Source organism: Lonchura striata, chromosome 21 (assembly GCF_050655825.1).
Source record: "Lonchura striata isolate lonStrDom1 chromosome 21, ASM5065582v1, whole genome shotgun sequence".
NCBI lineage: Eukaryota > Metazoa > Chordata > Aves > Passeriformes > Estrildidae > Lonchura > Lonchura striata.
This window is the reverse complement of record NC_140723.1, coordinates 5,944,650-5,967,046: the sequence shown is the minus strand read 5'-3', so window position 1 is coordinate 5,967,046 and position 22,397 is coordinate 5,944,650. Positions and strand designations below refer to the sequence as shown.

The 22,397-nt window shown below is 40.6% G+C and overlaps 1 protein-coding gene across 7 annotated transcripts in view; it reads left to right on the top strand.

Moving 5' to 3' along the window:
- PRDM2 (PR/SET domain 2) overlaps window positions 1-22,397 on the top strand; it is a 66,792-nt gene that overhangs the window by 6,303 nt on the left and 38,092 nt on the right. For 5 of the 7 annotated variants that reach the window (XR_014949799.1, XM_085558897.1, XM_085558899.1 and 2 more), the window contains exons 2-6: window positions 621-694; window positions 7,715-7,832; window positions 8,098-8,201; window positions 12,373-12,525; window positions 17,810-17,936. Coding sequence is in view for 3 of the 7 variants with exons in the window: in XM_085558897.1 (XP_085415023.1) it covers window positions 686-694; window positions 7,715-7,832; window positions 8,098-8,201; window positions 12,373-12,525; window positions 17,810-17,936 (511 nt within the window). In the remaining 4 variants the exon portion in view is untranslated. Of the gene's footprint in view, window positions 1-620; window positions 695-7,714; window positions 7,833-8,097; window positions 8,202-12,372; window positions 12,526-17,809; window positions 17,937-18,696; window positions 18,857-22,397 lie in introns of those variants that run through there. The other 2 variants (XM_085558900.1, XM_085558901.1) reach the window with 2 other exon arrangements.

Sequence of the window (22,397 nt, the reverse complement as noted above, 5' to 3'; positions counted from 1 at the left end):
ACATTAACAAAGAAAGGAAGTGAGTTGATCTCGACTCTTAGATATGGCCTCATTCTGATTAGTTTTCCCTCAAGTTGTGACTATCCAAATTTGAGGCCTACTTGAACTAGGAATTTTTGTCAGATAACCTTTTGAAATCTCAGGCTTTTATAAAAAAGGAATCTAAAATACATTAGTGTAATAAGATACCTCAATACAGGTCAATTTAAGGAATATTTTTCTGTTTCTAATATAGATGAGTAGAGCCTCAATACATGCATTTTTTTAGTTTGAAAACCGTGTAAGTCCTTCTATAATGCTTTGATATAAAATTCTAAAGAGTACTCAATCTTGAGCAAACTAACTTACTTTAAAAAACAAATGGAACAATTGTACCTGAGCACATCTGTTACATCATCATTTAAAGTGGGAAAAAGATTAATTCTAGATAATCTTGACATTATTCAGACGCATTTGAACTGTAATAACAAAACTGCAGCCTGGAGCAGACTTTTTTCTAAAGCAAAATGCTCCTTTTCTACAGACAATTTAGGAAGAGAAACTACAGCTCTGTATGTACTTTCACTTCAATGTAAATGTGTACATAGGTACGTATTACAATTGTCTGTTTTTCTTTTTAGGGTTCATGTAATCAAAGGAGTTTCTTTGTTGTGTGTATCTTTTCAGAACACAACAGGAATTCAAAATGAATCAGGTGAGTAGAAATGCAAGACTTTGTCAAAATATGTAGAACAGCTAATTATTAATAAGAAAAGTAAATCATCCACTAAAAAATGTTCCTTAAAAACTTTGGTCTCATTCAATTTCATCATTATCCATTCTGCACCATGTATACTTGTGAGATGTCTATTATTTCATGGATTCAAGGTTTTTGTGAATTCCCTTAAGCTGTGTGTAAGTTATTACTCCTGGCACCTCTTCTAAGAACACTGCTGCAGAAAATTCTATTTCCTCCTGAACCTGTACGTAGTAATTCAGTTCCTTATAAAAGTGGCTTGAAAATTGAAGGCTTCCATTTTTTAAAATCCTTTTATAATCACATTCCTTTTTCTAATGTGCAGTAAACAATCTGCCACAAATGGATTGCTTGGGAAATGTCACACTTTTCTGGAATCTGCAGTGTTTCTCCTGGAACCAAGTGGAAAGACTGGGAAAGCACATTTCCTTTGTGGAGCAGCACTCTGCTGTGGGGAGTCAGGAGTACCCTGACTGGAGGGGGTTGTTCTAATCAGCACCAACTGTGCAGTATTTTATTCTGCATTTGTTTATCCAAGCGGGAATTGTCCATCAGTTTGTCTGTCACACACAGTTGTGTTATTTAGGAATACAGAAAAAGTACATGTTGCCTCAATTTTTTCTCCTCTCTCTGGCTGATCTTACCAAGCCCCTTTGGCATGGGAGTGTGACCATAGGATATCACAGTGCAGGAAAGCCATTTTTACTTTGCTGAAAACATCAGCCATAAACAGAAGCTTTATGAGTCAGAAACAACCACAGTACAGTTGTATAAAATGCTTTGTATACTTCAATGCCTGTGGCTAATGTGTGCTTCTGTTATCCTTATTTGATCAGCAGCAGGCCTGAGTACAGTTAGCATTTGCTGAAGTATATTATCTGTGAGGTCATAGAGGTATATGCATAAGTAATTACAGGTTGGAATGGTTGGTGAGATATTTCCTATTGCTTTTTTTTCCTCTGGTATAAAGTAAAATGTCTTCAGTTTATTTGTACATATTAAAAAGGTAAAAAGCAAAATAGAATCTCTATCAAAGTGTTGAAATATGCATTATGAAAAAACATACTTGTATTATATCTATAAACAAATATGAATTATATATATAAAATAGAAATGGCATTTGTATTAGCACACTTCTAAGCATTAATAGTCTGTTTGGGGAGCAGGGTTAACTGCTGCTTCAAAATTTCTATTGAGAATTGAAATTTTTTCACCTATAAGGTTTATTTTGGTGCACTCAGTGGCATGAAGCCAGCAGCCTATTGCTCTGTCTGCCTGAGGATTAATCCTGCCTTATTAGTCATTCCAATAAGCTTTGGATTCTGCTAAAACTCTGGAAACTGTGGATCCTAATCTGTAATTGTTACTATTGACTGCTTCCTTCCCATGTGTGTGTCCATGGCCACTCGTGTCCCATCTGTTGTTGTGTTCCTACACCCTGATTTGTTTCTAGAATTAAGTCAGATTTCTGTGCTGTACCAAAAGTCCTATCTTTCTTATGGGGACTGCTGTTCTCATTTATCTATGTGTCATCTTACAGTTGAAGAGTGAGATTGCCCTTCCTCAAGGAGTTCTTACAGCAGCTCAGGGTCCTCCTTGGGGTTTCTGGCTTTCACCTTTGGCTTCCAAAGCCCATGGAGCCCAGATGGCTTTAACTGTTGGCTGACCATTCAGAATAAGTGTGTATTTAGCATCAACAATGTGTTTTTTTCTTGCAGTGCCTTTGTAATTTCATTCACTGTTGACAAGTTGTAGTGCCAGGTCTCTATAAGAAATGTGTCTGCCTGATGCCAAACATCTTTCGAGTGGTTCAGTCTCATATTTCTTTCATTCTGCTTGTCTCTGCTTTTGGTGTGACTTTGATGACCATGAAACTAACTGGGCTGCAGTTGAATTGGTTTATATTAAAAGACTGTTCGTTTTGTGGTTTATCCCACAGAAATCTTGAAGTAGTGAAGGAAAACTTAAATTCTTTGATACAGCCTTCCTGTTGTAAGGAGAAGGATTAAAAAAAACCGTCTGTTGTTGGAGTTCATGTTTTTGGGTTTCTTGGAAGATTGCTGTCTCCGGATAGGCAGTCCTCTTTTGAAAGGAGATCTTCCTCTAATACGTAAATTAGTTCATCAGAATTGCTGAATAATTTATTTGAAAAACCCCAAGCAAACACGGGGTTTGATTGGTAGCATTATGTCAGACTGCAGTAAGACAGAGTAGGAAGAATTTGGGTTCTACAGGGAAAACAGCATAGGCAGTTACTTAAAAAGTGCTGAGGAATGCAGGAACAAAGGACATCTGCACTTGTACTGAAACTTCCTCCCTTCATTCCTTCTGAATTTTTCAATGATTATTTCAAATATTTCCAACACATCTTAAATTTTCAAGTACACTAATTGAGTGATATTGTGGCAAAGAGGGTTGCCAGGTAAGGTGCCTGGACAAGGAGAGGCCTGTTGGCTTTCCTGTGCCAGCTGGCACAACTACCCTTCTTCAACTACCTATTCTAACTTGTCTGCCATCTCCTGCCTCCTCCCCTCCCTCCCTCTTCAGTGGCATCCTTTCCTTTATCTTCTCATTTATCCTAATCCTGTTTTCACCCTAACATGACACTTGCTGGCTGTCATTCATTGCAGTCTTCAGGATGGTTTCTTTCCTTTTCACTCTAATCTTTTATCACCTCTAAGTATCCTGTTGCAGATGCCTTTTCTACTCTGCCTAAATACTGTTTGTACCATTACAGACTAATCAGTGGTTGGTTCATGAGTACAATGGTATTGAAAGTGGTGTGAAAAGTTGCTTAATGTGTTAAAAGGTGCTGTCAGAGTGTCTGGGCTCTGGATTTGATGCAAGCTGTTCCAGTTAAGGCACCACTTCAGCCCTCAAATGATCCTTTGGAATTGTCCTAAAGTCACTTCATACTGGTTGATTTAAATGCTAGAATGTAATTTTTTTACAAACTTCAGAGTAAGAAGCTTAAAAGTGAAATAAGCTTCAGATGTTTTTGTATTCAAAATTGCAGCCTTGGAAGGAGTGAAAATGCAAAAGTCAGCTGTAGGACATGCACAAGTACACTACCCTTATCAAGGGGTGAATTTTGTAAACAGAAAAATAAATATAAATGTGATTGTTAAGTCTTGGTAGAAAAGTGATTGAAATGCAGTATTTCTCTTTGGTAGACAGACATTGCTTGGGGACAAGTTATGATCTGGAAAAAGTTTCAAGTAGCTACATCTAAATTGCAAATAAAAAGAGATTGCACTGATTTGACTAAACTAAATTGTTTATTTTATTGTTTTGAATTTGATTGCTTATTAGCATTCATTTGAGGTGTGAAGTGTATTGTTGTGCAAAGGCTGTATCCAGTTTTCTAGTACTTGTGAAATCCATTAATGTGAGAAGTGTTGGATGAGTCTGAGTGTTGTGTTCTCTGAATGTCTGGCTAATCTCTGCTTTATGTAGGTGCACAGTAAAATTCTGATTGTATACTACTCCATACAAACACACTTTTTAAATGGTAGAGCAGTTCAGGGATATTTACACTTAAAATGTGTGACTATTAAGGAATATACCAGGAAAATAAAAGATGTATCACAGTGCTGTACACTTCTGTCTGAATCAGTTTAATCTGTTATGATAGGTTAAAATCTATTTGCAGGGTTGAGATTTGAGATTTTTACCTTCTCATCAAAACACCAAACCAAAATCAACACTCTCCAAAGAAACCAAACCCCAAATGCAACCCAGCCAAAAAACCATCCTCCTTTTAGCTTCAAACTGGAAGTGGACTATTCTGAGAGCTGTCAGCCACCCTCTCCTATTTCTGTACCTAACTTGTTAGAAACTACTGGGAAAAATTGGCTTATTCTCCCCTGATGAAATCCTGGGGTAATGTACTGGGAAGATTTTTAGGTTTCTTTGGTATGCAAGGAAGAGCATGTTTCTTTTTCAGCTGAGACATGGCTTCTTGCATATCAGTTCAAGGCAAACAGATGTCTGAAAATCAGGCTGCTTTCATCAGTATTTTTCCTTTTGGGCTGTTAGAAGAGCAAAATAAAGCTTTGCTCTGCTTTGAATAGTCTTCAGCTATTCTAACTATTGGATAAGTATTTATCCCTGGTGTCTCCACTCTTGGATGGGAAGGGATTTCTGGCATTCTCTCCCTTCCATGGTTTCCAATCTGGGGGTCTTTCTCCCCTGCAAATAGCTCTTTGGGAGCCCTCTGTGCAGCTGTTAAGGTTTATGAAGGCAGCACTAGAATAACCTTGCTCGACTCCAGTTTTGTAATTTTCCTCATTGTTGCAATTAAAACTGGCAGAAGATTTGTTCTTTTAACTCTACTCAGAATATTTTCAGATGTAGTGAATATGATTGCCATAGCAGCACCCTGACAAAGACTGGGTGCTGAGGAGCAAGGGCTGAGAAGCTTTATTTGTTTTGCTTTAGAGAGAAAAAAAATGCAATTTGATAGCCGATTGGGATACATTTTTAAATATATTTCCATTAACCTTTCAGTGTATTTCAAAAGTACTCACTAGAAAATACTCTTGAATATTACTCAGTAGTTTATTACTCAGTATGTGAAAATTACTATTGTATCTCTGCTTTATGGTTATAGGTAAAAGCCAGAACAATTTCCAAAAAATTAAAGTTTATTTGGAAAAAATTCTCAGTTTAACCTCTTCCTAAATGTGGCTTCAGAGGTGAAGTATAACATCCTTAATATTAGAGCTGTTCCTGCCATTACCACCAGTGTTTGTTCCTGACCAGAATGATTAGGGTTCCATATCAGAAGACAGGGAGTTATTTTAGGGCATGTGGTTCAATAAAGGCTTAAATTTCACCATGCACAGTTCATTTGGAATGTGGACAGATTTTATAGGAAACTTTGCATTCCTGTAACTTTGAAATTCTGGTAATTTCTATCAGAAGTAGTGGTTTTTTAATTCTAAGTGGGTAATAGGGAGCAGGGTGTTTTATGACAAGTGTGAGTAGTAATAGTATGGATAATATTAATATTAGTAATAGTATGGATAATATATAAGTGTAATATCAAACCTTGGAGGCTCCATAAAATTGAACTAATGACTTACTGGACGGTAAATAATTTATTAGCTTTATATTGCCTATCAAACTTTAATATAGAAATATCCTAAAACTTCTTGTATTAATTATAAGCTTCCGGCTAAAGTTCTGAGCTGTTACTTGATGTAGGAAATACGACTAACATTTATGATACTGAAATAATTACTATTAAAACCGTTTTATTCTCTTTAAAAGCTGTTTTTAGCTTAGTCTCTGTTGCAGAGCAGTAAACTTGATATGCACATTCCTCAATCACCAGGAACTGTAGTGACAGGAGAAGGGGGAATGGCTTCAGATAAATGCAAAAGTTGGCTGTAGGACATGAACAAGTGCACTATCCTTATCAAGGGGTGAGTTTGTAAACAGAAAAATAAATTTAAATGCGATTGTTAAGTCTTGGTAGAAAAGTGATTGAAATGCAGTATTTCTCTTTGGTAGACAGACATTGCTTGGGGACAAGTTGTGATCTTGTCCCAAGATCACAGAGAGTGCTGACAGAGAGTGGGTTTAGCTTGGCTGTAGGGAGGGTTTGGCTGTCAGGGTGGGGAGCCACTGGCACAGGGTGCCCAGAGGAGCTGTGGAGGCCCCATCCCTGGAAGTGTCCAAGGCCAGGTTGGACACTGGGGCTTGGAGCAGCCTGGGACAGTGGAAGGTGACCCTGTCCATGGCAGGGGTGGCACTGGATTATTGTAAATGTAGGTGAACCCAATGGGAAGAAATGACGATGTCAGACTCAATTCAGAAGGCTGAATTACTTCTTTATTATAACTATGCTAAAATACATTAATATGCTATATAAAAGGAGGATACTAAAACTACATACTACTTTCTCTGACTATCTCTAACCCTCACCCAACTCATTACCCTCTCTTGAAAGCCCAGCCCCAGGTGGGTTGGATTGGCCATTGGGCTCAAACAATCCGCACCAGAATCCAATCAAGCACTCACTCCTGGTAAACAATTCTCCAAACACATTCCACATAGGAAAAACAAGAACAGAAAAAGAAATTGTTTTCTCTTTCATTTCTCTCTGTGCACCTCTATGAAAAATCCCGAGAGGGAGAGAAATGTGCTTGCCACACTGGATGGCCTTTGGAGATGTCCTTGAGGGCGGTCCTCACTCCAGGGAGGAATCTCCACACACACTGCAAGAAGGGGTGTGTCAGTTCAAAAGTGGCCTTGGCTTTTCTAGGATGAAGTGCTGGCCTGTCAGTCAGGTGTCCCCAGGCAGCTGTGCCAGCTAAGCAGCTTTAGGCAGGTTCTGTAGTGTCCCTCTTCTGTTCCTTTTTGGGTGCTTTGTCAGCTCTGCCACAAACAACCCTCGGGATGTTTAACTTTGGGATTGATGGCTCTGCCTGGTTTTAGCATTATTCAGCACCAAAAGCAGCATGACCCCACCCCCTGCATTCACCACTGATAGCTTTGCAAGTAGGGCATTGTCTTACCCCGTTCCAGGCAGAACATCCTACTGTGCCAGAGTGGATGGGGTATCCCAAGTGCAAGTTCTTCTGCCTGCAATGGAGTGATTAATTTACTGCAACACACTCATTTCAGTTGGCAGAGCAAGCAACATTTCAGATTTCCTACTGTATGCACTTCTTGGAACTTTGAGTTTGGTTTTCTCCTAAAGTTACTTTTTAGTCTTTCTCACAAGGGGCAAGATAATAAAATATGTTAGATTGGTTTTGGGGGAATGATTAGGTTGAGTATGCCTGGAAGTCATTCTTTGAAAAAGGGAAAAAAAAATGATTGCTAATATATGTGAAATTATCCTCAGTACGGTGAGTTTGGTAATTTTACTTTAATTACAAGTCAGAAGGTTTTGAAGTTCTTGTGGGTTGATCACCTGCTGTATTCTTATTTTTGCCTGTTAATGGTGGTTGGCTTTTTGACTTGTAGAACACAACTGACTCCCCTGTTGCTGTGGAGACCTTGGATGATGTTCCTGAGCATGTGCTTAGGGGCCTTCCTGAGGATGTAAGGCTCTTCCCATCTGCTGTAGACAAGACTCGGCTTGGTGAGTGCTACAGCTGTGAAAAGAGAATGAAGATTTTTACAGTAACTCACATAAATTTTGAGTTGCTGTGAAAACCTGGTGCCCTCCTGTGCTGGCTAGAGATGATGTCTGGTGTATTTGTCTGAAATAATTCCTCTTGGGAAGAGTGGACAGCTCCCCAGTCCAAGATGGACGCATGTAATGATCTTATGAATGTGAATTTTGAGTAGAAGATTTACTTGGAATAATTTAGATTATTTTTAACTCCTGATATGTGTCTCCTCAGGTGTCTGGGCAACAAAGTCAATTTTGAAAGGCAAGAAGTTTGGACCATTTGTTGGTGACAAGAAAAAAAGATCTCAGGTTAAGAGCAATGTGTACATGTGGGAGGTAAGAAACAGCTTGTAAATGGAAAAATGTGCCTGTCACCAGGTCAATATTTTGTATTTAGCCTTTAATTTTCCAGATATTTTAGAAATAAACTTGATGTAAGCTAATTGCCATCTGTTACTGCCATTACTAACAGTTATTTATAGACACTTGGATGGAGCAACTGTTTTGAATTACAAAGCTTTAGAAACCATTGGCATTGTTTGAAATTGCTGTATTTCTTATCTGCTTTGTGTGGATCACAGTTGCCTTTCAGAGTTTGCTGCTGATCTTTGCTTTCTTGGGTTGAACCCTGAGTGCAGCTGAGTGCTGTCAACTGCTTATGGAATTAGGGAAATCAGGAGGATATGGAATCTCATAAGGAAGCCACACCACTCCTCCTCATTTAGTTCTTTGAAGACCAGCTTTTGGAGTTTTTGTAAGAGTTCTCAAGTGTTGCAGTATTTCTTGTGCTGGGCTTGCCTTGAAGCAAGTGCTGTCTGGGCAGCTGAGCAGCTCTGGAAGCTCCACTGCTAGTCAGGAGACCTTGGGTAATATGTAGATTTTAAAATATAAATGTCATAGTCTGGAGTTGAATCCCATCTAAAGTGTCTTTAAGGCAGTTTATATCCACTTCCAAAGACTTCTTCAGCCTTTCTGAAAATAAACACAGGACATGATTTTAGCTAAGTGAATAGTCAGGGAGGGGAGGGGTGGGAGAACTGTGGCATAGAATGTTCTGGAACATGGATTTTTAGGCTAAAGACCCTGGTAATGGTCATCCATCCTTCTGTCCCCTTGCTTGCAAAAATGGAACTCCCTGAAACATTAAAAACATGCACAGAGCTTAGAGTTAACCTCTATCAGAGGAGTTGATCTAGAACATTCCCATAAATGCAAATTACGCTGTAGAAAAGTAATACAGATTTCAAGTACAATGTTTGTTGCATTGAGCTCATGCTATCACAAACTCCACTGCATAAGGTATCTCCAGTTTTGATCTGTTACAGGAACATTTGGTGAGATGGAATAGGTCAAGTAAATTATTGACCTTGCAATCATGTTGCTCAGTGCTGGGTGCTGAATGTTCATGGTGGATATATTTTCAGTTTGTGTTTACAATGAAGTAATAATGGGAACCCTTATTAGATTCCAGTGTAATTGTGTGTTGCTTTAATAGTGATTTTAGAGTTAGGAAAAAAGCAGCTAAAATGAGACTGCAACAGTTGGTCTCATACCTGAAACTAGTCCAGAATCTCATCTGTTAAAAAATATGGTTTGTAGAAGGATGGTGGTGTGTAGGAGCAGTTCAGTATATGGACACTCAGCTTGGGGAACAACATTTTCCACAAGTGTTCCACTTGCTTCTTTAATCAAATTAATCTGAATAAAAAATAAGGCTTCTAAAACTGGCCTCTCCAGTCAATTTTAATGGTTTTGAACTGTCATACCAGAGGCTCATTGTGAAAAATACAAGATGTGTGTGTCAGTATATGCCTCTGGTATCTGAGGAGAGAACATCTTTTCCTTTTCTACTGGTGAAAAGCCACAGTTGTGAAAGTGAGAACAAGTGTCTGAAAAGGGAGGGAAATGCTGGTTCAGAATGACTGGCACAGTTGTGCTGAGTGGGTTTTATTGTAGGGACAGGAATAATCACTTAAAGTCACAATGTTTTGGAGAGGAGTTGGAGCTATTTTCTTTCTCACAGTGCACAAGGCCTTTAAACAATGCTCTGTAAATTAGATGATAATATTCTGTAAATTAGTAAAGCAATAATGTACTTTGGTTTGTGGAAGAACCATAATAAAGTAATATAAAAACATAGTAAAATGTTTTATATATATATATATATATATATATATAAGAAATCAGTAACTCCATTTAGACATATATTCCATATCTGTTCAGCTCTCCCACAGCATTCTTTGGCTCTTCTCTTCTATTTTAACCAAAAGAATTGCTTTTGCACTCTCACCTGGGATGCTGTTTATGCTTTCATATTGTGCAACCTGGGAGAACATTCTTTCAAAAGTCAGCTGATGAAATCCATGCTGGAATAGTTTGAGTAAGGGAGATGTTTTCTGTTTACTTGGGAAGAAATTTAGATGTTTATATGTTTATTAAAACTTCACTTTTGTTGATAAATTTCTATTTCATTTAATCAACAGTATTATCAGCACAAAAATATTTGAATATATTAAGTAGGGGTTTTACTAAGCTGTTGTAGAAGTGTACGTAGGATTGAAATTGGAGAACAATTTGAAAAGCCTCGGAATTACTTGTAAAGTATGAGGAAATAAAAAGCTACAACATAGTAGATTTTTGGACTTTTAGAAAAACAGAAAAGGAAAAATACCCACTGATAGCTCTTCTTATAGGCATCTAACTTGGATTATAAGAAGAGTGGGAGATGCATAACATCTTGAAAGAGAAGCAGTCACCTGTCATCAGAAAATAGTGAAGATATCAGTCCTGTTCTTGCTTTACTGTCAGTTGTCTGGAAATATAAACCAGGAGTAGGTGTCAGCCTTTTCCCCAAGAACAGAAACCAAAGAATTTACACAGCATCTTGGAACATGCAGAATTTTATTGACATGGTCAGGTTCTTAAGGTGATCACAAGATTTCTGAAAGGTTAAAATGTCCTTTTATACCCTAAAAAAAGATTAAATAAAGTATGCTTTCCCATATCTTTCCAAACAAAGCAAATGCTTCTAGCTTCTATACAATTACTTTTTCCAATTCATCAGATGGTAAAAATAAAGCTCTATGGCCTTCATTTACTAAATGCAAAATCTAGAGTATTATTTCAGGCTTGCCAGTCTGAAAAGAAAGTGTAAAATATTTTAAGGATTTTGGCTTTTGAGCCCAAGGCCTTCATAGAGGGGATTGCAGGCCACAAGTGGGTTTTTTCCCAGTTGTAGCAGTTTCTCTAAAAGGTTGCAGAAGAGCAGCAACACTTTGCCAGTCCAGCCCTGGCTCTGCCAGGCCCTTTGTGTTGTCTCTGGCCTTGGGTGGTACTGAGGGCTTTGTGGAGCTGTGAAATACAATGTTTTAATGCTGCAGCGTTGGCAGGGTGGTAGAAATGCTGCAACGTTTTTCAGAAGATCTCCTTCAGAGCCACTCAGAGTTAGGCCACCAGAACAGCCATTTCAATGCATGTCAGAATCTGTGGTATTGATGATTTCAAGATTGTAAAAGGTCTCTGTCTTTCTGCCCCACTGCCAAAGCAGAAGCCATAATTGGTCTGTGCTGGTTTCCAGGTTGTTTATTCTGTTGATCTCTCACATGTTCTGCTGCCCTGCCCAGCTCTGTCCTGCAGGGCAGCGTGTGGGGCTCTGCCCTCAGTGGGATGTTACAAACATTAAATACCAGAAACTCCCTGGGCTGCATTTACAATAACGTGCCAATATCTGTCACCTACGTTGGACAGTGTGTCCCCAGCCTGAACCAACAGAAAAATGCCAACTCCACAGTGAAACATGGAGGGCATGAAGAAGGAGAAAAAGGACAAGACACACCCAATTTCCTCCACCTTGTCCCCTTTGGACCCCTCATCTAAAAACCTAAAATTTTACTTTTGCACCCGTGCCACACTTAATTATTACTTATATCAAACATTCAGAGTTTGTAATTCATGCTGTAAGATTGAAAACTCTTTTCCATGGACAGAGATCAGAGACAGTGGCTCAGTGTCCAGGGGGGTTCCTGACCCCTGCCAGGGCAGCCAGAGGGAAGCTCTGGATTCCCACAAATGTACACACACCCCACAGACAGCTCAGCAGAGGAAAGACAGGAAGGGTCTTTGTATGATGTATTTCAGCAAAAGTTTATTCCAAAGCAAACCAAAGGGATCAGGGACAAAGACAAAACCATGCAGTCTGCACAGGCTCAAGGATGGGCTCAGTAACCAACGACCTGAGGGCACAGGGGTGGGCAAAGGGCAGCAACCTGTAGGGGCAATGAGGGATGAGTAATTGGGGTGGACAGGGTCAACTGGGCACTGGGGGATGCAATTTAATGTAGATTGGGCAGTGGTGCTGCAGAGCACCATGGGCTGAGTCCCCTGTGTCAGCCTAGGTGGGGAAAACTCTGATCTGTTCTTCCAAGGCAAGGCCCTGAGGATTTCCCTGAGGGGGAAGGATTCAGAGGGTCCCAGATTTTAGTCCCTCTGTCTGCTGCCTCTCTCCCAGGTGTATTACCCCAACTTGGGCTGGATGTGTGTGGATGCCACCGACCCAGAGAAGGGCAACTGGCTGCGCTACATAAACTGGGCTCGCTCAGGGAAGGAGCAGAACCTCTTCCCTCTGGAGATCAACAGGACCATTTACTACAAGAGTTTAAAGGTATCACTGTCTGAACAGCTGCTACTTTGTTGTCTTGTATTATTAAACCTTTCATTCTGCTTTATTAAAAACCTTTTTTTTTACTATTTATATGAAAAAGAGTTTGAAACATTTTATGAACCATATTTAAAACACTGCAAATGCTACTATGAACCATATTTAAAACACTCCAAATGCTATTATGCACCATATTAAAACACTGGAAATGCTACTATGAAACATATTTTAAACACTGCAAATGCTACACATCATTGGTTTAAATTCTTACCTGCCAATACAGTTGACATTAGATTTACTGTTAAACTACTGGGTGTTTCAACACTGAGTGTGTCTTACTGGGTCATTTGCTGTAGCACCAAATTTGATACAAGCTAGAATGAAAAACTACAGAGTATATGAAATAAATGTTTTTCTGGTTTTGTAGATACCAAGACTCCTTCTGCTGAGGATGTTTTTGCAGTGATCAGTTATTTTTGTGGTCTGTGCATCGTTTGACAAAGTTTGGCTGTCAAAACACTTTCATGGATAGCTCCATGAAACTATTTTTCATGGTTTTATACCATTTTGGTTTTGTTCAGGGAGTGAGGAGAAGGCAGGGAAAAGTGTAATTCCTGGAGCATTTTATCTCCCAAATCAAGAAAAAAAAATGGTTTAACTATAATGGTGGAGCATGTTAAGTTAAGAATATTGTCGCTCTAAATTATTTCTTGAATCCCTGATCAAGACCTAGCAGTGAGTATGTGTAGCTTAACTTAGTTTTTATTTAAAGTACTTTTGGGTGTTTGGGGCATATGCAGTTTTGTTTTTGCACTATTGCTGTTCCTTCCATTTCCTTGTGAGGACAACGATATCTGTAAATAACTGGTATTTCCTTTAGAAAAGAGTGAGTTGATCCCGTGCAGTTTTGAAGTTTATGGGGCAGTACAGCAGTAGGTGAATTTTGTAGGTCACTCAAGCTAAATTGAAGAAATCTCCTAAACATTTTCTGAACTTTGTAATGGCATTCAAGTAGAGGTTCACTATTGCCAGCCAGGTGCTGACTTTTCTGCAGTGTTTATTCACAGAGGCAGGCTCCCAATACAACTCTGTAGCCAGCCTTGATTTCTCTAGCCACTTTATCTTGGATTTCTTCTGCCTTTGCCCACAGTCCCACTAGCTCATAAATATACGTGTGCTTTTGGAGTCACTCTGACATTTTAAATTTCTCCTTGAATCTTTTCTGCAAAAGTTTCAGTCCTGACAGGGAAGCATTTACCTTATTTAAAATTTGTTTATGTGATGGATTATACTGCACTTCAGAAAATAACTGTACTGCTAAAAGAGGCTGAGCACTGCTGACAGAATAACAAATACCTTGTCTCAGCACTGGATTGTCCTTTTGTTCCTTTGAATGTTGTCTTTTGCAACTTGATGAATTTTGTCCCAGTCACACCTTATTACTAACTGAGACAACAGAAGGCATGTAATAAAGAACATCTTAAATGTCCTTATCTTTTGCATATAATTTTAGCATCTCTACTGCCATTTCAAACCTGCTGTAAATTTACCAGCTCAGGTATGAACAGATGGTTCTTTCCTGATCTTTATCATAATTCATAAATTTAGGGGAGTTCCATTTGCTGACAAATAAACAGCACAGGTTTTATTTACCCCCAGAGGAGAATTCATGTGGCTTGTGTGTAATTTTGTTCTGCTTTACCTGGAAGCATTGAAAGTAAAGTAATGGGGTCTTATTTTTCCTGAGGTTTTCTTTAACTTTTTGTAGGTTTTTAATTTGTAAATTAAGCAGGCTGATTTCCAGGCCTCATTGCTGAAATAGCAAACTCCAAATTTGCTTGGTGCAGAACCTCCTCAGAGCTGAAGAGCTTTAACTTTCCAGTTCCATGCTCTCAAAGAATAGTTATGAAATAGAATAGAACTTGTGAGTGAGCACAAGCAAATGTTTTTTCTCTTGTATCTTCTCTTCATCTTTGCTGCTTTGCACATGCTTTCCCCAGGATGCCTGTGTGAGAGCTGTGATATTGCAAGTGAACAGCTTAAATTCATGATGCAGTTTCAGCTCTTCCTGCCTCTGCTCATGGCAGGAGCTTGCTCTGTAGTGTTGTTCTGCACTTGAATTCTAGAAAAAGTAAAATACAGTGAAAACTCAGCTTCAAAAGGTCTTCTGAAGAAGTTTGTCTGTGAAACTGTCCTTGATTAAAATGAAATTAGTTTGCTCATGGAAGACCTTTCCCAACAGGTTTATAATACCTCAAGATCCTCCCTGTTACATAGGAGAGAGCAACATAATGTAGGGTTGCAGAGTGTGAAAGATTCACTCAAGTAAATGTCAGATTGTTCACTTGGGCTGTGTGTGGTGAGATGAGGCCACATCCAGGTGCAGAAGCACAATATCACAGTAAAATGTGATGTCTGTGGTGAAAAATAGATACTCTGAGGTCAGACAGGCAAATGCTTATCTCAGTCTGTGCAAGACACATTAGAGTGCTTGAACATGCACAATTAATCAATATTTATACAATCTGCTAAAACCTTTAAGGTTAGTTAGGGTAGGTTAATAACTTGTTAGGATACTACTCTTGAAAATAACAGATTTTGAATTTACTGTAAGCCTTTTGAACAGAAAATACTCAGATTAAGGACAGGTAAATGTTGCAGTTAAAGCAAAAAGCGAAAAAAAGTGTGTGGCAATTATTAACCTAATGAACCTTCCCAAAATTCTTACCTTCTTTAGCCAGGTTGTCCCAGTCTTCACCAAGGATCTGTAGGGAATAGTTTGGAGGAGGTTGGGTTTTGGAGTTGTTACTAGAGGGTGTCAGGAGGAAAAGTTGCTCAGTGTAGTCCTACTCTCATAGTGCTGCTGAGGAAGCAGCTTTAATTGTCTGGTTTTGAAGCTGCTTCTGCATCTCATTTTAGAAGTGCAAGGTTAGAGGGCTTAATTTAGATTCTAGAGCAGGCACAATAAAACTAAATTCATCAAGCTGAACGTAGCTCCAGCCATGCAGCCAACAAATTACATGTTCATTACCACCCTGTGTTTGCATTGCCTGAAACCTCATCCAGATCTTTGTATATTTTTTAGATGATAAAGGGTTTTTTGCATCAGACAACTCTGCTACATTCCTTGCTGCTCAGCAGCTCCAAGGCCATGCAAATAAATTTGCCACTATTTATCCTATCATGCCTCTGGAAGTCAAGGAAGCCAAGCTGTAGACTTTGTTTATGTTATAACTTACTCTTCCCTTAGTTGTTGGGATCTTGCACCTCTTGTTGTTCCAGTGTCTGGGGGTATGATGATAATTATCACCTTTATCATGTGCTATGAGACCTACTAAAAATGGGCTGTAGAAGAAAGAAATCCTTATTTTCTTCTTGATACAAAATTCCCCTTTGGCTTCAGACTGGAAATAATAGTCTGAGCAATCCTTTGCTCTGTTGGAATGACTCAAAATAGGATCTGCTCTCCACCAGCCCCGTGTTCATTAAGCCCTGAAAGAGGGGAATTGAAGTTAAGGCATTTAAATATTTAAATTTTTCTTGGTTTTGGGTAAAATGCTTCAGAAAATGGAGAAACAATGAGGAAGATTTAAAAAGTAAGTTAAAATCTCCAGTCTGCCAACTTGGGGACTTGCTAGTTTGAGTCTGATATTTTAAAGAGCCTGTGAAATGAAGTGATCAATAGTTTTTTTTGTTGGCAGTGCTGGGAGTATGAGTAGCATTTGCAGTGATGCCCATTTGACTAATTTAGTCTGTGACTTTTTAAAAATTTGGTTAAAAAGAATAGAAATAATCAATTTGGAATGGCAAACAAACCTTTGACTTTTATGGTGAAGTGGATTTATTAAACATGTTATAATTATCTGTATTCCCATTAACCCACTGTGATAGTCTTTTCCTGGATCTTTAGAATTTGTTCCAGATCCCAGCTGTGGCTGTCTGAGCAGTAATTTACATTATAATTAATTAATGTTATTTAATGCTTTGTGTAAGGTATGTTTGTCCCAACATGGCTGCTCTCTGGAAAGAATTAACAGTGAATATCCAGAGAAGTGAGCACTGGGATTTAAATCAGGGTCACAATTTGAGGCAAACCACAATTTGGGACATTACAGCTGGAAGGTTCATGCCAATAATAATAATAATAACAACAACTGTGTATTAATTATTAATACACGGATTGATGGATTTTAAAGTCCCTTCCAACCTGAATCATATTAACATTCCATGATTTTTCTGATTTTTTTTTCTGTGACATTGGGGTTTTTTGTGACTGTCTTTTTTCCTGATTTTGACCTTTTCTGATTTTTTTTCTAGTTTTTTTTTTTTTTTTTTTTTTTCCATTTTTAAAGGTTATCTTTTCTTTTGTTTTTTCTGGTCTTTGCTTGGTCTTTTCTTGTCACTTTTGTGGGGCTTTTCTGTGTCTTTGTATGAATTTCTGGGGGATGATTTTTTAAGATAATGATGTTTTGTGTTCCGGGGGTTATGTGTGTGTATTACAGTCTGTGAGGAGTTGTTTGGTTGCTTTTGGGGTTGTTTTGGGGTTGTTTTGGGTTGGTTTTGGGTGTTTTTGGGGTTGTTTGTGGGCAGTTTTGGGGCTCTTTTTAGGGTTGTTTTGGGGTGTTTTAGTGTTTTTTTGATTGTTTTGGGTTATTTTGGGTTGTTTTGGGCAGCTTTGTGTGTTGTTGGGGGTTGTTTTTGGGGGTTTTTTGGGGGGCTGTTTTTGGGGTTCTGGGGTGTTTTGGGTAGTTCTGGGGTGTTTTGGGGGTTGTTTTTGGGGGTTGTTTTTTGGGGGTTTTGGAGTTGTTTTGGGTTGTTCTGGGCAGTTTTGTGTGGTTTTGGGGTGTTTTTTGGGTTGTTTTGGGATGTTTTGGGTTGTTCTTGTCAGTTTTGTGTGTTTTGGGTTGTTTTGGGTTGTTTTGGGCAGTTTTGTGTGGCTTGGGGGTGTTTTTGGGGGTTGTTCTGGGCAGTTTTGTGTGGTTTTGGGTTGTTTTGGGCAGTTTTGGGCAGTTTTATGTGTTTTTGGGGTGTTTTGGGTTATTTCGGTCAGTTTTGTGTGTTTCTGGGTTGTTTTGGGTTATTTTGGGCAGTTTTTGGGCAGTTTTGCGCGTTTCTGGCTCCCGGCGCGGGGCGGGGCGCGCTGTGCCCTCCGGCCGGCAGGGGGCGCGCGGGGCGGCGCCCTCGAGGCTCGGCGGGAGCAGCGCCGTGGGCGCCGCCGCGGCCGCTCCCCGCCCCGCCAACAACGCGCGCGCTGATTGGCCGCGCGGCCCGTGTTGTGTCCCGGCAGCCAATCGCGGCGGGAGAGGAGCTGTTGGTGTGGTACAATGGCGAGGACGACCCGGCGATAGCGGCCGCGATCGAGGAGGAGCGAGCGAGCGCCCGCAGCCGCCGGCACTCCCCGAAGGCCCGCAGAGGTACGGAGCGCACCGGCCGCGCCGCCGCCAGCGCGCGGGGCCGCCCCGCCTGCGGCCGCCGTGACCTTCCGCAGCCGGGAGAGGAGGGAGGCGAGGCCCCGGCCCGGCCCGGCCCGGCCCGGCCCGGCCGGCGGCGCCGCGGGCGGAACGTGGAAGTTGTGGCTGGAAAAGTTGGGAGAGGCGGCGCGGGCCGGGGGAACGAATGCCCCGCTCCGCCGGCCGAACACGCGGGGCCGCGGCAGCCGCTGCGATCCCGCGTGGGGCGGGGGCCGAGCCCAACGCAGCCCCGATCGCTCCTTGGGAAAGGCAGCGGAGCCCGGCAATCCCTCCTTGGGAAAGGCAGCGGAGCCGGGGCAATCCCTCCTTGGGAAAGGCAGCGGAGCCGGGGCGATCCCTCCTTGGGAAAGGCAGCGGAGCCGGGGCGATCCCTCCTTGGGAAAGGCAGCGGAGCCGGGGCGATCCCTCCCTGGGAAAGGCAGCGGAGCCCGGGCAATCCCTCCTTGGAAAAGGCAGCGGAGCCCGGGCAATCCCTCCTTGGAAAAGGCAGCGGAGCCGGGGCGATCCCTCCCTGGGAAAGGCAGTGGAGTCAGCCGATCCCTCCCTGGGAAAGGCAGCGGAGCCGGGGCGATCCCTCCCTGGGAAAGGCAGCGGAGCCGGGGCGATCCCTCCCTGGGAAAGGCAGTGGAGCCGGGGCGATCCCTCCTTGGAAAAGGCAGCGGAGCCCGGGCAATCCCTCCCTGGGAAGGGCAGCGGAGCCCGGGCAATCCCTCCCTGGGAAGGCGGGTGGAGCTCGGGGCCGCCCGATCCCTCCTTGGGAAGCGGGAGCTGAGCTCGGGCCGCCGCGATCCCGCTGTGCAGGACGGGGAGCCGAGCCCGGGGCCGGATCCTTTGGGAAGGGAAGGCTGAGCCCGGGCTTTGGGGTACGTCGGTCGAGCCAAATGAAGAATTCCGGTCCTGTTCTTTCCCTGCGGTTTTGAATTTCTTGTTGTTTCTAGGCCGATGTGCTGGTTGTGGAATTTCGCAGGCGGTGGGAATGGCTGCTCCCGGCTGCCTTGGGCCGAGGAGGGAGGGTGGGACAGTTTCGGGTGGTATAAACGCGTTATTCCCTCTGTGAATGTGTATGTCAGACCAGACATCCATGATTTTTTTCCATTACTAATACAGCAGCAGGGTTTTTTAGAGTGCGTGTGCCTCCACGCGTGGCCTTATATAACTGACATTTTGACTAACGTTTTAGGCCAAAATGACAACAAAGCCTTTAGTTACAGGGACTAGATATAAAAAAGGAAATATTCTCAGTTGCCGCACAGATGTATCAATTCCTCTGGCATGGGAGTATGTACATTTTGGTATTCTCTGGAGGCTACAAATGAACTGAAGAAAGATAATATTTTAAGAAGCGTCATTACAATTTTTTTTTAACTTAAAATGTAGGGCCTGATCTTACAGGTAGTACAGTTGATTGGAACTCAGATTGGAAACAAGGTCAGATATTGGAAGCATTTATTGTGTGAGTATTATTCTGTTTGAGATTGAGGAGGGGGACTGTAGTGCAACACAGTTATTTTGAATAGTATTTCATAGGTTAAGCAAATACAAACTGAAATTCAAGCACTGAGTTTTATTTTATAATGAAAAAGCATATTTAGCACAAATGTAAGCAGCACTTGGTAAACTACAGACTGTATTATGTTTTTTTAACTAAATCTGCATTATCTTAGCACAAGGAATTTGTGTGCCTGTGATGTACCTGAAAGGCTAGAAAAACAACCTACAGGAATTTGATTATATGATAAATGAGAAAAGCCAGACAGAATAATTTCTGAGGTAATTTTTCAGGGCATAGAAGTTTGATTTGCATTCATGAAGTTATAGGTAAATATACCAGTAAAGTAATTCGGTTTCTGGGGTTTGATTTTGTGCTCTTTTGTAGGTTTTGTGTTTTAACTGTTACAGATTTTACAGATCTCATAATTAGGAAGAGTAAATCTTCTCCCTCTTTTTATAAACACAAGCTCCTTACTGAGGCTCACAATTATTGAATTAAAAGCAACCCAGCAAAAACCAACTCCAAGCACAATATTCGTGAAGCATTTGAGAATAACCAAGAATAATCTATTTATGTAGTAATACACTTGTCTCGTGAAGACCAAATTCTTAGCATTTAGTTGATTTGAATTGTTTTATTAAAGTTTCAGCTGTAAAGTGAGAAGGCAATTCATTGGATGTTTTGAGATTTTATAATTGTTTTTCACAGGTTTTGTTGGATTTTTTTTTTTACTCTACATTTACTCTCAGTTATTTTACTGTTTCTAGTAACATGTGCTAATATTTGCAATTCACAGCTATGTTTTTTCAAGAAATATACACTTTTTCCTCTGCAGATTTAGTAGCAGTAGCTGCAGTGAGGATTCCAGAATGGTTTCTATTCCCTTTTCTTGTAGATTCAGCTGTATCCTTGGATGGGGAAGCCTCTTAATCCTAGACTTGAGGGATTTGAGGAAATAAAGGAAATTATGATGAACATAATTGAAAAGTAATTAATTTTAAAATAAATAGTTCTAATTATATGATAGAAAGAGATGGGAGGAGAAAGATATTTTTTTTTTTTCTTGAAAGTCAGTATAAGGTAATTTTTGATTTAAATAGCAGTTTAAGAAGCTTGCTAGAGAGGAGCTCCTCCAGAGACTTGTGAAATTTGAGTTCATTAGTGACCTAAAAAGATCAGTAGATTTTAAAAGTTTTACTTTATAGCACTGAAACACCCAAAACCACCCCAATTTTATTTTGGCCTATGTTGCACACTATTGTCTTGCACATTGAGAAGAAAATATAGCCAAGTAAGAATTGCTAAATTCTAACAACTGTGGATGAGTGTGTCCTTTAGGAGCACATATTCCAGAAAAGTAAAGTAACAGTTTAATACCTTAGGAATGACTAGACAAGACATTATTTGAGAGGTGTGTTGTGATACACATGTAGTTATTATTTTATATTCAGTAAAACAAATATCCTTTTGAATTGTTAATGCATCTTAGATCTTATGCTTGAACAGTTTAGATATTTATCATTTGACAGGTAGCCTTGTTCCTGCCATCTGTGTAGTTACAGAAGAGGTGACTGTTCCACAGGTATTTAAAGAGGGCTGTTCTGCCCTTTCAGTGCTGTGAGGTGTCCATGCAGCAGCAGGAATCCTCTCTCTGAAGGAATGGCAGAATCCTCTGTGCTGTGAGCCAGCTGAGGTAGCAGGGGAGGAAGAACAGGCTCCCCTGTGAGGTTTGGGTGAGCCAGGGGCTGGGCACACACCAGCTCCACACGGAACTGCTCACCCTGACCTTGAGCTGCCCTTTTGCCAGTGATCCCTGACACAAGGGCCCATAATCTGCTTTAGAGTGGATCTAACCTGGCATTTCCTCCAGGTCCCCATCTCCCTCCTGCATGTTTTTGGTTTTGTGTTCTGCTTTCAAACTGCTTTGTAGTCCCCAGGTGTTCGTGTTTGATGGCTGCTGCCTGGCTTTTGTCTTTGACTTAAAATCTACACCTTCCTTCTACCATGCACAGCAGCTCAGGAATTCTGGAGGAAAAAAGCAGTCATTGCATTTCTTTTCATGCATTGGAGCAATGTGATGTTCCTAAGGTGCATTTGAGATGTAGAAAGAAATTTAGGAGGATAACAAGGTATTGAGGGAGATGATAATGCAGTCCCCCAAAAAGGAAAACCTGAACTTGAACTGGGTACCATAATGGATTTTTATCAGAGCCAAGCTGTTACTGCTGCCTTAACTACACAGTTCAGAGCCAGCAGCTGCAGTGCATGGCCAAAAATAGCTGAGATTAGTTTTTTTGTTTCTTTTGCATTTCTTTCTGAAATTTCTTTTGTTAAATGTTTATCATTGTTTCTCCCAGGTTGTAGTTAATGTGCTGCCTGCCAAGCTCTTAGGGAAATTTACTCAAACAACTGCATTAGCACAAGATCTTTTAAAAATTCTCCTTCTAAGGAAATTAAAAACAGTTCAGTTAGGATTCACTTTTTAAGTTGGGTTCATGTGTCCTTGTAAGAAGTAGCGTGGATTGTTTATTGTGTCATCCAGGTGTTTCTTTCATTTCATATGACAGGAATAATTTGTAGCAGTGAGCAGTAACATCAACAGCGTGTTTCCTTCGGAAAGAGCACATGCAGCTTCTGGCTTCAGACTTGGTCTTTCTGAAAAAAAGTAACTTTTCAGTAGCTAAAGTATTTTTTTTTTAAAGAAAGGATGGTCATTCAATAGATGGTCATACATAAAGATATTCAGTGTTTGTATCAGGCTGTAATCTGCTTTATAAGGCTCCACAGTGTGATCAAACAAGGCTAAAATCTCATTTCTGTTATGGATTATGTGGCAGATCAAAAATCTGGTTCTGAAGGAAGAAAGGTACTGATGCTACTCAGGATGAAAGCTTGTCTTACCACATGCTTGA